Raw genomic sequence first — 17473 nt, 5'->3', positions numbered from 1 at the left:
AGAGGGGCCTCTCATGTAACCTTGTTCCAGGAGTCATTTCAGTCCAATGCTTCCACCATCCCAATCTCAAACATTGTGAAAGCAATCAAATAGTAGTAATTTGAATTAGTTACTAGATGTTTTAATAAATTCTTAATCAAACACCCTTTTAATCTGCAATAAGAATATCATCTCTTTAAAGAACTTTAATAGTGATTTTCAACACAGCTACAAGGTTATACATTGAGAAGAGAATGCCCTTTCCCTTTTAACATAACCATCATTAACAGTAAATTTGAGGATGAAAACGTGCAACAGAGACGGTTCTCTACATTATTGCAAATTAAAAATGTTTAAAAGTTTTCTTAAAGCTACACTGTATATTGGTCATATATAGCGGGTAATAATGAAGTGTCACTTGGCCAATTTTTAAATTACTCAAATTTCAGAATTGGCAAATGTAACAGCTGTGCATAATCCAAATGTAACAAAACTTATTATCCCTACAAAATGAGGCAGGTAAAAATGTTTATAAGAAAATCTAATATATATATATATATATGTCCTCTGAAAACTTTGGGGTGCCTCTAGCCGTCCAGGGAACGGTACCCCTGTCCGGAAAGCCAATGCAACATAGGTGAATTCCAATTGAAGGGACCAAATTTTGCAGGTTCGCAGCCCCATTCTGGAAATTATGGGGAGCAGTGCATAGGCATAATGACATCAAATACTGCATTTAAAGTAGGCTCGGCAACTCAAAGGTCCTCAAGATTCCAATCAGGTTTACATTTGTCATCTAAAAACGAAGCATTATTAAATCAATTTCAAGACTTCCGTGCGTGCCATTAATATATATTTCCTGTATGACCTCTTAATTTACCATAATTATCGTATAGCGGTCAATGCTATCCAAATTAACTTAGCGATACAACTTATTACTTTCTTAATATAAATTGACCCATTAATCTAACTAAGATAGCTAACTACTTTCTAGATGCGTAGCGTATACTTGTTCCATTATTCTAACCAATATTTAAAATAAGGCTGCAAAATCTCAACACAGTATAGACTCGGTGAGTGCCAGACAAGCACAAGCTGATTTGCATACAGAAGCCTTTTCTGACTTCAATTTCTAGAATTTAGGAAGAATATTCAATGGTACAGAAAGAAAGCCAACGCCTAAGTTGATAAGAATCCAAAACTAGTACAGGACCCCATACCTTCTAATGTATCTTTTTCATATACTATACATCCCTTTGATGTTATGTCCCGTGATGCAGTAACTGTAATTCCAAGACCACATCCAAAGCAGCCTCTGCAACTTTTGGGTTGCTTGAATTGCCAAGGTTAGATACAATGGCCTCAATTCTTGCTATGTCTGAAATTGCAACTGATGGCATTGCTGAATTTAATTGAGCAGAGCGCTGCTCTTTACATGAAACATATAAGGCATACAGAAGGCGCCGCTGCAATTGAGCAGAAACCGATGGGTTTTGCCGGAGAGAAAGCAACTCTAAAACCCTTCCAAGCAATGAAAGATTTGAGAACAAATTCATGGCTGCTTCTTTTGATGCTGCATTAGTAAAAAGAATTAAACACTCTGCAGCTAAGTTTGCAATTTGACATTCATGATATCCACATAGCTCCAAAAATACACTAATATAACTTCCAAAGTCTCTAATATCTCTACCGGCTTCCCCCGGATCATTCATATTGCCTAGTTTTATAATATCATTGCTATGTATTCCTGCCATACCACCAAGTTTTTCTTTTCCACTGCTGCGTAGTAGGAAAAACCGGCATAAAGATAAGGTTGGTTCCAAAAAGTCTTCCATCTCTCTGGCATGTACAAACTCAAGTAAAGCACCAATTCTCTTCACCACTTTCAACTCTGAAAGGATCCCAGTCTCCACTTCAGGAGCAGATGCCAAAAGAACACAAAGCCTGATATTATTAACATTTGCATCAGACAGGTCTTCATGAAGAAATTCAAAGAACTGTGACACCAGTTTAAGTTGAAGAATGTCTGTGATCCTGAGGCATTTCAAATCCAGAAGCATAACCAGGAGCTTCTGAGCATACATAGGAATTGGATCCTCATCCTCAATAAGTGTAGGATATAGAGGCAAAAAGTATTTTTCAGAAATTGATTTCAGATCCTTGGCTCTTGTGTCATTCTGATTTGATGGAGAATCAGATATATTTTCTAGAAACACAACAAGTACATCAAACAAAATTTTCAGACATAAGAAGCGTGCATCTCCATCTGTATTGTTTTTGTATAATATGGAAAGGCTCGGAAGAACTTGACTGATAAATATATCAGCAAATTCAAGCAGAATTGTTGACTCTTGCCCAACCAATTCAAGTATGCGGAGAAGAGTTGAAAGAAAATCATCTCTGCCCTGTATCATTAGAAATGTAAAATAAGAAGGTTAAATGAGACAAACATAACAATTTAATTGCAAACAGAACTTGCCAGTTTGGAAAAGGACAAACTTTTCTTATATTCTACCTGGAAGGATGCAGTCTCCAAAAGTTTCATAAATAGTGCAAGTTGCTGCAACACTTGACCACTGACAATCCTCTGCTTGAAGACTGGACTGTTAAAAAGATGGAACACAACAGGGAAAAGATGGATATTGCTTCTGGACTGAGCCCGACCTGAGTGTGGGGTAGCGGGCACTGAGCGCTTGCCACTAGACAGGTGCTGAATATCAGTGCTAATGCTATCCAGTATCCCTGGCACAACACCAACCACTGTCTGTACAAGAGCTTCCATACATTGTTGCACATACAAGTCCTTTTCCTTGGTCAATCTTTCCATCGCAGGTAGCACTTTTGCATTGCAAAGCGAAGGTAACCACCTACGATTAGTTTTACAAAGAAGAGCTGCACATACAAATGCTTTGCCGCGAAGCACTTCAGCGGCCTGTTCCAACAGTGACACAAGACTGGGAACAAGGGTCTTCTCTTCTAGAAGAGAAAGAATATGCTTTCCCATATTGCTGATCATATTGCTCCCAAGCAGAGCCATATTAATAAGATTTATATTGATTTGTTGCTCCTTTTGATTTCCCTTGCCTATGCCAGCCACAAGTTCCTTAAATGTCAACTTTTCCAGAACCAACTGAATATACGGAGGACTAAACCGTACAAGACGTACCAGACAAGAACCAGCTGTTAAACGTAGACTTTCGTGTTTCCCTGGGGCTTTGAATATGTAACATAGGTTACCAATCACTTCATTGCTAGCAAAGCGTACAGCCCAATCACCACCTTGGCTAGCAATATTTTCAATTGTTTTCAATGCATATAGCTGAGTTGCATCATCCTCACCTTTACGTAAAATAGATGATATCAAGCCAATCAATGCACTGGGAACCTGTCACAGGTACGCAGTGTCTAAATAATGTTTGAAGCTAGTACATCTGAATTTAAAACTTAAAAAACACATGCAGTTAATTCAATCAGGCCAAGAATTCCATCAAACAAAACTGCATCAGCAAGTCTATCAGAATATTTAAACATCCTAAAAGGTTTAAGCATCTAACCTGCCAGGTAGATGATGATGCCCGCCCATCTTTTGCTGGACTTTCCTGACCAACAGCAGCTCTTGGAGAATTCTCACTTTGAGTGGAGATGTAGAACAGAAGTTCGCCTAGTGCTGCCATGGCAAATCTTCTCACCTTTTCCTGCTTATCTCGAAGACCATCAGTTAGCACTGATATTATTCCAGTACTCGCCACTTCGTCTTCAATAAGAGTTGCATGTCGAATCAACAAACCCATCACACAAACAAGCTGAACACGCAAAGCAGAAACTTTTGATATCCTCAGCATCTTAACAAGCATTGGCATTACTGGACCATTGATTAAAATATTGGCTGCGTCAACATTGCTGCTTAGGGTCTCCAGGTATCTCAGGGCATTCTGCTTTTCACCGAGAGTTGTGTTGCCATTGACACTGGTAACGATACGACTAATAAATGCTTCTATCTGATCTGATGAGAGTTTCAAGAAGTCAGAAGCAGAGAGAGCATCAAATGGAAGCATGCGTACATCAAGAACATGTTCAATAGCCTTATCACTTTTCCTGCTGAGCATGATTGGTCTAACAGACAAATCAGACGGGTGCCAAAGAGCCTGTGAAAGATTCACATATACTTTGGAAGGATCTGCACTAGCCGGAGATACAGAGACCCCTTTACCCATCTCATCGGCAAAATCTGCAGGACGTTGAGCTCTTCTTTGAAGACCAACGTAAGGAGGCGTTGCTGCAACTTCCCGTTGTTGCAAGTTTGTGCATTCTTCAACAGCTTTTGAAGAGTCAGATTCATTGCCATCACTATCCTGTAAGAGGTTGGGTGACACCATATTGGCATGATTTTCTTCTTGTTCATGTCTATCTGGCAATACATTAGCTGATCGGGCTCGTGTTGGTGTCTTACCTTCAGAAACAGGGGTCACAGAAACTGAGTTTTCAGACACATCACTCTCTTCGTGTGCATCAGTTTCAGCATTTTCAGCAAAATCTAATTCCAGGTCATTATTCTCTATTTTGACATCAGTATCATTTCCACAGTCTTTTGTTAAAGGCTTCCTGTAATTTTCACCCTCATTCTCCCTCTGTAGGTTAGTTTTAACTATCTTTGATAGCCTAAGCAAATTTACTCCTGCATTTATTTTGGCAGAAGACTCTTTCAGCGGTGGTCCTTTAGTGACCCCAGTTGAGCCTTTTATGTGGTGATTTTGATTATTTTCCAAATTTAGGGTGCCTTTAGTAGGAGTTGAGAATCCTTTTGCTGGGCACGTTTCATTTTCATTTTGCTTTTGAGCTCCATGTAAACCAGGTTTGGTGTTTTTCACACCTTGAGCTCTATCAGAGAGAGTGTTTTCTGCATTTCTTTGACACCTTTCAGGGGGAACAGACTTTGAATACAACTGGAGTAGATTATTAAAAGCTGGTTGTTGAGGTAACGGTAATGCTTTGACTGTTGATTTCCAGAAAACATGCTCTCGTAGCTCAGGCCAGTGCATTCTCTCAGCTGGATCCTTCACCAGTAAACGATTCACCAAGTCAAGAAACTCTTTGCTTGCATTACTTCGTAGTGGTGGTGTTGAATCGGATATTATAGATTTCACGAGCTGAGTGAACTCATTAGCAACAAATGGTGGTCTTCCAGCATAGCATTCATACAAGACACAACCAAGTGCCCAAAGGTCTGATGCAAAAGAATGTACACCTCCTTCCTGAAACAGTTCGGGGGCCATGTAACAAGGTGTACCTCGTTTTGCTTGTGGCAACTGCACAAACAACAAAAATGTGTCAATATGAACTTTAGAGAAAAGCATCTATTGTGTAATATACCATAAAGGCTGATTGGAAAGGATTATTTTGTTTCTATTATAGCGTCCCTGTTCTCTTTTATGGAAAGTTACAAAGCAATACAATAAGATGGACCATTGAAGCTGACCTGAGAAATGGAACTTTTTGAAATATCACTAAGTCGTCTTGCCAATCCAAAATCACAAAGCTAAAACATGCACAGCATCATGCATGCATTGCAAACCACATTATGTTAATTAGACCTGGGAATCAAAAAGATATAATCTTCTATAAACTGAAAATATGAATGAACACTGACGTAGTTTCAAAAAGAAAATAACAAGTGGAAGGGAATTGCCTTAAGACGTCCATTTTCATCGAGTAAAATATTGGAGGGCTTCAGATCACAGTATATCACACCCTTTGAATGCAAAAACCTGAATACCAGTAAAAATCAACATCAGTAATTTCAGTAAGAATCTGCCAAAAGGTTATGTTGGATGCAAGGTTGTTGTACATTACTGCAAAGCATGTACGAGGTCACGTGCAAAATCATGTATAGACTCCTCTGGAAGTTGGCTATCCTGCATTGCATAAGGTGTAAAACCACGTTATTCTGACTTAAAACCAAACAAAACACTACTACTCTCAACATACAAGTTTATTTTTCAAATCTTCTGTTTCATAGTTAGGAGAGTTGCAATGTAAAATTAGGCAGAATCTTGTCTTTTTGGCTATTTTACTATAACTTAAGCGAGTCCGTCAAAAGCTTGGTCAAACTTGTTAAGTTTGAGACATTATTCAATGGAAAGAATGGATTCTGTAGATACAATCTATCAGATCTAAATGAAAGTCTTGAAATTCAATTGCCTTCTCTGAAAATTAAAATGGGAAACCATGTCAGTGCCTCACACTCTTTCTCAAGTTACTATATTCATTGTCAGAAATAGTAGTAGAGAAGACAACCACCCCCAACAAAACATATCAAGTGTCCAGTAATACCAAAAACTATACGATAAAGTACATGGATACTCTCACAAGTGTAAAGAAAAAGATCAGTATAGAACAAAAGATACATCAGCGTACCCAGGTCAGATAAGAGACAATGCAAGTTCATATATTTTGATGATGACCAAAGAGTTATACAATCCATATTTAAAAATTCCATTGAAGGGATCAAAACAGGAAAATTGCTTTATGGGTTATCGAACTTCCACAAATATCTAGGTGACAGAGTTTGGCCTTGTTTAAGGTATATTGTTTAATTCAAAAGCAGTAATCCTCTCTAATAAATAAAAGAGAATTCTGTGGTTCTGTGGCTTTGTATCTGTAATATATAAACACACAACACCTCTACTTGTCCAACACTGCTCTGTTTATTTATCAAAGGTTTCTGAGGAAGGAGAATTTTGTGGTTCTGTCGCTTTGTTTGGACAGTAAAGGATTACTCTGTGACAGCGTAGGTTTGTGAAGGCAGTGATGGTCTGCCAGCAGCAAAACAGCCATGCCACCCAACTCCAAGGCATGTGACCATCCTGAGCAAGGTTTCCTGTAGCAGAGAGGTCATTTGAGGGATAGAATTCTGGCCGTGGAATCCCCTAAGACCCTGATCTGAGGCAGCGACTCGTCTCTAAGGGCATAGTCAGGGGCAGCTTGTGGCAGCCAAGTGAAGCCGGGGCTGGAAAAGGCAGTCTGAGCAAGTAGCATCCATTCTAGGACAGCAACTAAGGCCCATTAGGGCTCTCTGATGACATCAGGGCAGCAAGACAGCAAATTTGTGGAGGCAAAGTGAGCAGTAACGGGATAGAACTTGTAAGCTGGTCAATTGTGTTGCTGATAGGGTAATTAGTGTTGTTACTGTTACTAAATTATTGAGTGCTGTACAGCAGACTCTGCTAGTGTAACAGCCCTAGAAGTGAATCTGTGGAAATTGTAACTTGATGTGTACTGTTGGTATTGTTGAAAATCATCTACTTGTTTGCATTGTTGTGTTTTCAATGTCATCTCTGTCAAATTGAAAAAGGATACTGTGATACTGGAACAAAATTTGTCATATGTTCTTTAACGCCAAGGGTAAATTCTCGTAAAGGATATTACAGTCTTTCAAAGATCTTCAAACAAAAAGTTTTATAAAGACTACTACATAATGGTTCAAGCAGATGACTTAGTCAATTGCACAACACATAAATTGAATTTCAGCTAGATCAAAATCTATGAAGAAGCACTATAATCAACCACTCATGCCACCAATATTTATTTACATGGCAGCTTGTTGAGGTTGATCAATCTATCAAAACAAGTAACAACTAACGAAAACTCCATACCTGGCTTTCATCTATTAAGAAAAGCTACTCCACCAATTTATATACTATATAAGTACTATTAATGACTGCGATGTGTTTTTACACGATCTATTAGAAGTGTGTTCCTTTTTCCGATCTCTATTCTCTTTTGAATTGGCACCTTGACTACAACTTGTCCACAGGATTGTTTAAGAATTTTGAATCAACTCAAGACTAGTATTCAAAAGAATGAAATTTGTTTGTTTAAAAAACTATTCCTCAAATCAATAACATGCATAATTGTAGTACAAGGATTTCACATCTTAGTCCTCACATATACTTACCCACAAGGTCATTTATCGCCTTTCTTGCTCTGTCCTTTGGCCTTTGATCACCAATTTTGGTTCACTTTGACCCTTTGAAGCACTCATTTGGGGTATTTCCTTACACTATAGGTTCAGTTTGGGGCACAAACCCTTGACTGGGGTCATAGTTGTTCAGAATGCTTCATTACAAGTCCACAATGACCCAACCCCATTTGGGTTTGCTATTTGTGGGATCAAATGAGTCAAACATTCCTAAACATTTCATGGTCTCCAGGTGCACTTCCTAGCAATAACATGAATGTCTTGCAACTGGCAAAACAAAGAACATGTATTACAGATACCCACAATAAGTAGTCAAACACTACACAATTTGAATTTTTTGTACAATCTTCCCTCTTTAACAACTAGTATGTTGTTCACATATGCCCTGAGGTCATTCATTTTTCCATTTATACCATTCAATTCACGTTTGGAAAGCATCTTTGATTTCCTTTCCACCTTTCATGAGCTTCCAAGTGCACCCTCAGATTGGTGTCATATCTTGATCTAGCTTCCCAATTCTCTTACCAAGCTCTTGGTTCGCTTGTACTTGTCTGCTCCAACACCTCTCTGGTTGTTAGTTTGGCTACAACCTTATTGACTTGTTGATTTATCCTAGGGTATCCTTGGGATCTTGGTCCTCTTATATGTTGGACAATTCAACCATACAACCTCATGATAGGTTCCAACACAGCTAGAGAAACAGAGGCATCAAACCTTTTTGAGGGCACTTAGATCTCCATTTAGTACGTATTGTCATATCATTATATATGGGTGATCTAGTGTTTTAGTGTGTATTGTCATATCATTATATATTGTATTGGATATCAATGCAAGTTTGTTTTGTAGAAGGATTGAGTTGCAAGTATAGGATTGTATAGAAGGGAGAACACTCTCTTAAAGCCTTATCACAACTCCCATCTTTAGCACAAGAAGCTTCAACACCTACAACAACACTCGAACGAGTGAGTTTCTTCCATTTCCTCTCTCCATCATTTCTAACGCTTAGATTAATTAGATCACCAAAGGAGATTTGAAATTAATTAGATTTATTTTGCTAATTACTTGTTGGGAACCCTAATTGAAGTACCCTAATTAGCTTACTGTCCTAGATAACTACTTGATATTGGAACTCCAATTGATCTAATGGCCTTCCTCTTTTCTTCTCTTCCCCACCCCTCTATGATGTATTGGTTTGGCCTACAATAAAGTGGCAATTTCACACACACGTTTCTCTTTGTTGGCAATACTTGCAATAGGGTGGTTCCCTATACCTACTCATGCTACAATCACAAATATAAAACAATAAAATAAATAAATTGTATTTGTCCAACATGACGTCAAAAATGAGCTAACCATCTTTCATTCAAACTCAACCAAACAAGTTACATAAAATTTCATAATAAAGAGTACTATATTTAGAATGCCAAACTTCAAAGTAACCCATGTACAGTGTGTTGGTTGCTAAATTTGCTTACTTTTCACCTACCTTTTTACCCGTTTTTCCTTCACCTATTTCATGTCCTTAAAAGGTTAATTTGTATCTCAAGCACGAAGGTATATCTATTTGTCATATCTTTGTGAATTATTAATCAATGAAGCGTAGTCTTAGGGGAACGTTGCGTATGCAACTTGCTAACCTTTGTTTCTTTGCAAATTTGTAAGGACGATGATCAGCATACTACAATTCAGTGTATGGTTATCGATGCGCTGGCAGCGCTATCTTAAGATGCTGGCTATAACGATGATTCCACCCAAGCGAGTCTGTTGGACCAATACATTTGCTATCTTCGTATTTTGTTTATGTCTCGATGATCATTGTATATTTGGAGGCGGACAGTTGTCGTAATCTCTGGAAATTATTGATACTATATTTGTAACATTTAACGTATAAGTAAGGTTACGAGGCTGGAAAAGCAAGCCACCGCTAAAGAGAGAGAGAGAGAGTTTTGAGCATGTAACAACAGACTTCTGTACTTTTATTTTGATTAATGCAAATCCTGATCTTCTGAGTATTTATTAGTCTTTGATCTTTTACCACAACCCTGATCAAGGAGTTGGGCCCACTCTCTTGACCAGGTGTTGTTGGATTAGTGGTGTGCATAGATTTATCTTTTTTTTATGTTTATTTCTTTATCGTTGTAATGGTTTATTAAGTTGTGTTGCTGTGAATCTTAACTTGTTGTTACTCTAATTGTTGTTATTGTTATTGCTTGTTGTTACACATTGTTATGTTGTTGATTGAATGCTCAATGCTAGGTAGGGAAACTGTGGCCTGCATAGACCTTGCATGGTAGCCTTGAAATAACCAAACGAGCCCCGAGTTGACAATTAATGTGGGAAAAGGGTGAATTCTATAATTCATATCTGAACACCAACATTTTGGCATCGTTGTCGGGGAGGCTATCGAAGGCGCGAAAGTACAACCAGTATTGACCATAGGACCGATCTCTCGTCCTGGGGAGGGAATTTTTCACCCTACTCCAGGTCCTAAGCATTAGATCGCTTTGGTTGTTTTGATTTCTTGTTTTTTTAGGACCACTCTCTCGTCCTGGGGAGGGAAGTTTTCACCCTGCTCCAGGTCCTGAGCATTAAATTGCTTTGGTTATTTCGATTTCTTGTTTTTCTAGGACTACTCTCTCATCCTGAGGAGGGAAATTTTCACCCTGCTCCAAGTCTTGAGCATTAATTGCCTTCGTTGTTTCAATTTCTTGTTTCTTTTAGGAACCACTCTCTCGTCTTGGGAAGGGAATTTTTTTCCCTGTTTCAAGTCCTGAGCTTAGATTTTGTGGTTGGTTTGTCTTTCTTTCTTTTGTCTTCTTTTTAGGGGCCACTCTCTTGTCCCAGGAAGGGAAGTTTTCACCCTGTTCCAAGTCCTGAGCTTCAGATCTATTTGAATGTTCTCCCTTCACTTTTTGATTGCATGAACAGAAACACGAATAAAAGGGGCAAAGGAAGACCCCCAAATAGAGGGAAAAGTCTAGGCAAAGTTACCTACATCCACGAAATCATTTCAAGAGCTAAGTCCAGAGCATTGTCACGAGCTACTATGAGGGTTAGATCTCATACGAGATTTGGAGGGCAATCAGTTTCACAACCATAACCTTCCCCAATAGCAGAAGCATAATCCAGGGAAGAAGAAATAAGAAGCAGAGGATCAAAAGAATTGAGCATTGCCAATTCAGAAGAAGGAGAAGGCTTGACGGAATTTACTCCACCATTTGATCGAGGAAGTGTTGTTAGAAGTGAATATTGGAAAATATTCATGGGTCATCCAACTTACACGATCGAATTTCCAATTGGAGGTATTAGAGGTGATGCGCCTATGAAGCCTATTCCTTTGACAACATTGCCCAATTTCCATGGTCTTTCTTCTGAAGATCCAGACACATTCCTTTTTGAATTCGACGTTGTTTGTCGGGGATATGATTATATTTCTAATGCTCAGAAATTAAAGATATTCCCCACTACTTTGAAGGGAACATCTCTGAGGTGGTTTATGGGTTTAGGAGGAAAATCTATAACAACATGGGATGACATGAAGACAATTTTCCTTGAAAAATATCAGGACCACTGTTAATCCCAAGACATTTAGGAGGAAATCTTTAAGATTATGCAGAAAGAGGATGAGAACATGTAGGACTTCATGGAACGCTTCAAATACAGTTTGCAAAGATCGGGCCATAGTGATCTGGATAAAGATATCTTAAAGATAATCTTTCTTCGGGCACTAAGGAACAATCTTTGGAACTCCTAAATGTGGTAGGAAGGGAAGATATTTCAAAGGAAGAATTTGACACCATCCATGAGTTGTGCATCAAATGTTCGCGTGGAGCTGTGAGCCATAAGCAAGGAGTATGAACTCTCAAGACATCCAACAATGGGGTTACAAAAATAGCAATTAGAAACTTGCTGGATAATTTAAGGATTGATATTCTAAGCACTTTGTCCTCATAGCTAGATGTTCTTTAGGCAAAACAGAAACAGATGGAAGCCGAGAAGGCAATGGCTATTTTCTGCCCTCAATGCAGGAAGAAGCATCTGTTGAAGGAATGTCCACTCAACACTATTGAAACATGTGTGATATGTGAGCAGAGTCATTCTACTAGCACATGTCCATCTCTTCCTAGGCTAAAGGCAGTTTTCCAAGGAGCAAATGAAGAGGCAGATCAGTTGTACTCCATGGGATCAAGAAGCCATGGCAACCACAGCCACAGAACATGAACCAAGGTATGCTTCAAGACCCTTCTCAGTGTTTTAATAATTTGAATTTTGGGCCTCAGTCTGTACCTTTTCACCTTCATGGCCGCAATACTATCAGTATCCAATGCCATGGCAATCATGGTCCCCCCAACCTAGTCCAACCCCTTCATGGTCCCAAAGTTGGCATGGACCTCCTCTTCCTTCAGGACAGTTCTCCCAGCCTATGTCACAATAGCAGTTACAGCTTCCCTTTAATGCCTCCACCAGTAATCCTCCTCTTCGTCTACAACTACTTGTTCAATCCAACCTGAACTCGAACAATAGGGGGGCTCAACAAGTTGAGACACTCAACCTTCCTGCATATAGTATTGCCACCGCGGAATGTAATGAACTGAATCTTTGGTCCGGTCGCGTCGTAAATACTCAAACTTCATCGAAAATTGTTGAACATACTAAAGATGAAGCCTTAGAACCAAAACATAAGAATTTTGCTAGAACAACTGGCGGTTATCCACCGCAAGTTCCCATGGGACAACAACCCCCTTCTCAAACAATTGTTACTCGAGGATGTCAGATTGGTCCACCTTATCTTGAGAGACTATCCTTGAGCAAACAAATTCCTCATCCTGAATTTGACTTTTTGGGGGAATTGCAAAACTTATTTGTCAAAATATCGTTACTTCAAGCTATGAAGGATGTACCGATTTATGCCAAAACGATCAAAGAATTTTATTCTAAGAAACCTAGAAGAAAATCAAAAGATCCACTCACTATCCATGTCATGGGGAAATTATCATATATAATGTTGGGAAAGCCTACACCTGTTAAATATGGGGATCTAGGGAACCTGATTCTTACAGTATAGATTAATGGAGTTGATATCCAAAATGTGCTGGTAGACCTAGGAGTTGCAATTAACGTCGTAACTTTCATAATTGTACTTACCTTAAGCGTGCTTGATCTTAAACCAACTCCTACAGTCTTAGAAATTGCAGACCGATCCATTGTACGATCGATAGGGAAGTTGGAATATGTGACCATATTTGTAGATTTGTGGCAATACCTTATCGATCTCCTGGTGATGCATACCAAATCTCCAGTCGAGGGACATCCTTTGATTTTAGGAAGACCTTGGCTTGCGATCGCAGACGCTTATATTGGGTGTCAATTGAGAAATATGGTAATATCCAACGAGGAAATCACAAAGAATCTTATCCTTTATCCCCCTGCAGAACCGAGTTCATTAGTTAAACCAGGATTTACCTTAATGCAAAAATCTCCACCTACGAAGGAGCCTGAACCTGAAAATGAAGATATTAGATCAATTCTTACCATCAGTGAAGCCCTATGTTTTAAAGATGAAACAGAAGATGATGTTATTAACACATTTATCAGTAGTCCCAACTTCGTTTCTAATTCAACCCACCAGTTATTAGAATCTATTATGAGTTGCACCATTCAAGAAACCATTGAACCAGAAACCAAAGTTGAAAACATTCCTGTTATTGCACCCCATAATAGCATTCATGTAGAAATCAATCCAGGGAAAATGTTGAATGTTAATCCTAACCTTTCACCTTCCCAGTCTGAACAATTGTTGAAAGTCCTTTGGGATCAGAAGGAAGCCTTTTCCTGGGAATATACATATATGAAAGGAATCCTTGTTGATCTATGTACCCATCACATATACATAAAAGAAGAATGTCGACCTATTAGAAAACCATAGAGAAGGATGAATCCTGCCTTGAAGAATATTTTCAAAGAAGAACTACAGAAGCTACTAGATGTTGGGTTTATTTATCCAATCTCGGACAGTCAATGGGTATCCCCATTGGTCATTGTTCCAAAGAAAAATGGCAAGTGGCAAATCTGTGTTGATTACAGGGAATTGAATAAAGCAACTCAAAAATACCACTTTCCCTTACCCTTTATTGACCAGGTCCTTGATACATTAGCCGGGAAGAAGTTCTTCTCCTTTCTAGACGGATTTAGTGGATATAACCAAATCCAGATAGCTCTTGAGGATCAGGATAAAACTACTTTTACTTGCCCTTGGGGAACCTTCGCATACTGAGTCCTTCCATTTGGCCTCTGTAATGCGCCCGCTACCTTTCAACGGGCAATACTGGGAATTTTTTTCTGATCTGGTTAATGACAGCGTTGATATCTACATGGATGACTTCACCCCATATGGGGATTCTTTCAAAGAAGGTCTGGAAAACTTGGAGAAAGTTGTTAAACAATGCAAACAGACACATGTTTCTCTTAGTACAATAAAATGCCACATGATGATGGAAGAAGGAATAGTTTTGGGACACTTGCTTTCAGCTGCAGGAATACGGGTTGATCCTGCCAAGGTAGAGGTAATCTTAAATTTTCCTACACCAAAGACACCAACGACGGTATGTAGCTTTATTGGTTATGCTGGCTATTATAGACGTTTTATAGAAAAATTCTAAGATAGCATTTCCACTTTTCCAATTATTACCTAAAGATGTAGAATTTGTGTGGACAAATGCATGTGAAGCAACTTTCTTGGAAATCAAAGAACTAGTCTGTAAAGCTCTGATATTATGTGGTCCTGACTGGAAGCTCCCATTTCATATCTCCACAGATGCTTCTCATACAGCAGTAGGGGCAGTCTTGGGACAACAGGAGGACAAGAAACCATATGTGATTTACTATGTCAGCAAGAACCTAACTTATGTTGAACTGAACTATACGATAACTGAAAAAGGAGTTTTTGGCTATTATCTATGCTATTAATAAATTTCGGCATTATATTACAGGGTATCCCACTTTCGTGCACATTGATCATTCAGCCATCAAGTATCTGATGAATAAACTGATAACTCCTGGTCGAATTACAAGATGGTTATTGTTGATACAAGAATTTGATATTACCATTGTAGATAAAATAGGAAAAGTTAATGCAGTAGTAGATTTCCTGTCTAGGCTGAATACTAATGATGAAGATACACCTATAGAGGATAGTTTTTCAGATGAACACCTTTTGCAATTTCTACTCACACTCTACAGTACGCAGATATTGCTAACTATCTTGCCAAAGGAAAAGTACCTCATCATTTGCCATACAGAGAGCAGTGAATCATCCATCACAACGTTCATTACTCGTGGATAAAGGGATACTTCTTCTATACAAGACTTGATCAGCAAATCCAACGCTGTGTCGGTGAGGATGACAACTATGACGTTCTGAAAGCTACCCACAATGGCCCTTGTGGGGGCCATTCTGCAGACAAGTGGACAGGTCATAAGGTGTTGCAGATGGGGTGCTATTGGCCCTTTATTTTTCATGATGCAAGGAAATATGTTCGAGGGTGCAACAGTTGCCAATAGATCGGTCAGCCTAGTCAGTCGGATGAGATGTCGTTATAGCCTCAATTAGTTCTTGAGCCCTTTGAGAAATGGGCTATCGATTTCGTTGGGTCATTCAATCCTCCTTCACATCAGAAAGTTCACATTCTGGTCTGCACAGACTACGTGACAAAGTGGGTAGAAGCCAAAGCTGTCGCAAAAGCCACAGAACAAGTTGTCTCAGACTTTTTATTTGAAGAAATTTTCGCTCAATACGGAGCTCCTAGAGAGATAGTTTCAAATGCAAGGGCGCAGTTCACATCACATCTAATAGCAGTGCTCATGAAGAAGTATGGAAACAAACACATAGTGACATCTACATATCATCCTCAGGCGAATGGTTAAGTCGAGAGCACAAATAAGTTACTGGAGAATACCCTCACAAAGACTGTAGTGAACCATTGCTGAAATTGGGCTGAAAAACTTCTTGAAGCACTTTGGGTGTATAGAACAACATGGTAGAATACAACAAGATTTTCACCATATGAGCTTGTCTATGGGAAATCCCCTTTGTTTTTGGTGGAATTCGAAATTAAGACGCTCAAGACAACTCTTGAAGTAGGTTTGGATCTTTGAGCAGCCCAGAAACACCAACTAGAATAGCTAAATGAGTTAGATGAAATTTGTTTGATAGCTATCCATAATATTATTGAAATCCAGTAGCAGTGAACCAAGTGGCACGACAAATTCATCAAGAAAAAGGTGTTTCAAAAGGGTGGTTGGGTGTTACTCTATGACTAAGATTCGAGGACTTTAAGAGGAAGCTCTGCTCTAGATGGATATGACCATATGAAGTTGACACATTGTTTGATAATAGGACTGTTAAACTTGTAACAATCGATGAGGCACATACTCCTTTGCTTGTAAACGGACATCGCCTCAGATTGTATCATCGTCCAACTTCTAGGGACTCCTTTATCAAGCATTTCTTTGATAACTCTAGTTTTGAAATTGTTTGTGCAGAGAACTCTTCCTCTGCACCTCTTATCTAACGAATAAAAAAAACAATAATAATAACACATAATAAAAAATAAAATATATATATATATATATAATAAAATGTTGTTACTACTCTATCAGTACTTATTTTATTGCAAGTGTTGCTACTCCATTAGTGTTGACACTTCATCAATGTTGTTATTTCACTCATGTTGTTACTCCATTGGTATTGTTACTCTATCGGTGTTGTTACTTCGCTGATGTTGTTACTTCGTCGATGTTTTTACTTCACTGGTGCTATTACTCCACTGGTGTTGTTACTCCGTCGATGTTGTAACTTCGTCGGTATTGTTACTCTACAAATGTTGTTACTCCGTCGGTGCTGGTACTCCACCAATGTTGTTACTCCATTGATGTTACTCTGTTGGTGTTGTTACTCCTTCGGTGTTGTTACTCCGCCAATGTTGTTACTCCACCCATGTTGATACTCTGCCAAGGTAAGTCGTCAGGTATGTCCCCGACTGACTTTGTGGATTTGATTGGTATTTCACTTATGACATGACCAAACATGACCGAGGACGGTCATCCCTTAGTTGGGGGGAGGTATCACACTTAATGTTAAAGATATCGTATTTAATAGCAATAATGTCAGACCATCATTGCTATTAAACCTCGCTCCAACTCGTACATCCCACAATCATTACCACCGTGATCTATATCAATTTGTGATCCCCACCATACCCTGCACATTTATCCACGCACATTGGAACTTGAATCATGTACGACAACATTAATTTGCGATATTTTCCAATGTGTTGGATTAATTACCATAATCATCACGAATTTACCATTGATTTTTCCATAACCTTTGTCCGTATTTCCCTATCATTGTATTCCTTGTTACCACAATCCCTGTCACCGCAACTTTACCGGCTAACACCCCCTCAACAATTTTGTTGCTACTCCGAGTGCTGCTATAGAGCAACTGGCGGAATGGGT

At 38.9% G+C, this 17473-nt stretch overlaps 1 protein-coding gene across 1 annotated transcript in view; it reads right to left on the bottom strand.

Annotated features, from left to right (window-relative positions):
* Positions 1-1075: 1075 nt before the first annotated feature.
* LOC149139794 (serine/threonine-protein kinase RUNKEL-like) overlaps positions 1076-17473 on the bottom strand; it is a 73536-nt gene continuing 57138 nt past the window's right edge. The window contains exons 5-10 of the mRNA XM_089448978.1: positions 5830-5891; positions 5666-5744; positions 5456-5515; positions 3534-5285; positions 2495-3364; positions 1076-2384 (exon numbers count right to left, since the gene is read on the bottom strand). Of these exons, the coding sequence (XP_089305104.1) occupies positions 1242-2384; positions 2495-3364; positions 3534-5285; positions 5456-5515; positions 5666-5744; positions 5830-5891 (3966 nt within the window). The 3' untranslated portion in view covers positions 1076-1241. The remainder of the gene's footprint in view (positions 2385-2494; positions 3365-3533; positions 5286-5455; positions 5516-5665; positions 5745-5829; positions 5892-17473) is intronic.

This window comes from Pinus tabuliformis, chromosome X (assembly GCF_031772625.1).
Source record: "Pinus tabuliformis cultivar Carrire ecotype Pingquan chromosome X, CPIR1, whole genome shotgun sequence".
Lineage (NCBI taxonomy): Eukaryota > Viridiplantae > Streptophyta > Pinopsida > Pinales > Pinaceae > Pinus > Pinus tabuliformis.
This window is presented reverse-complemented; position numbering and strand designations above follow the sequence as displayed.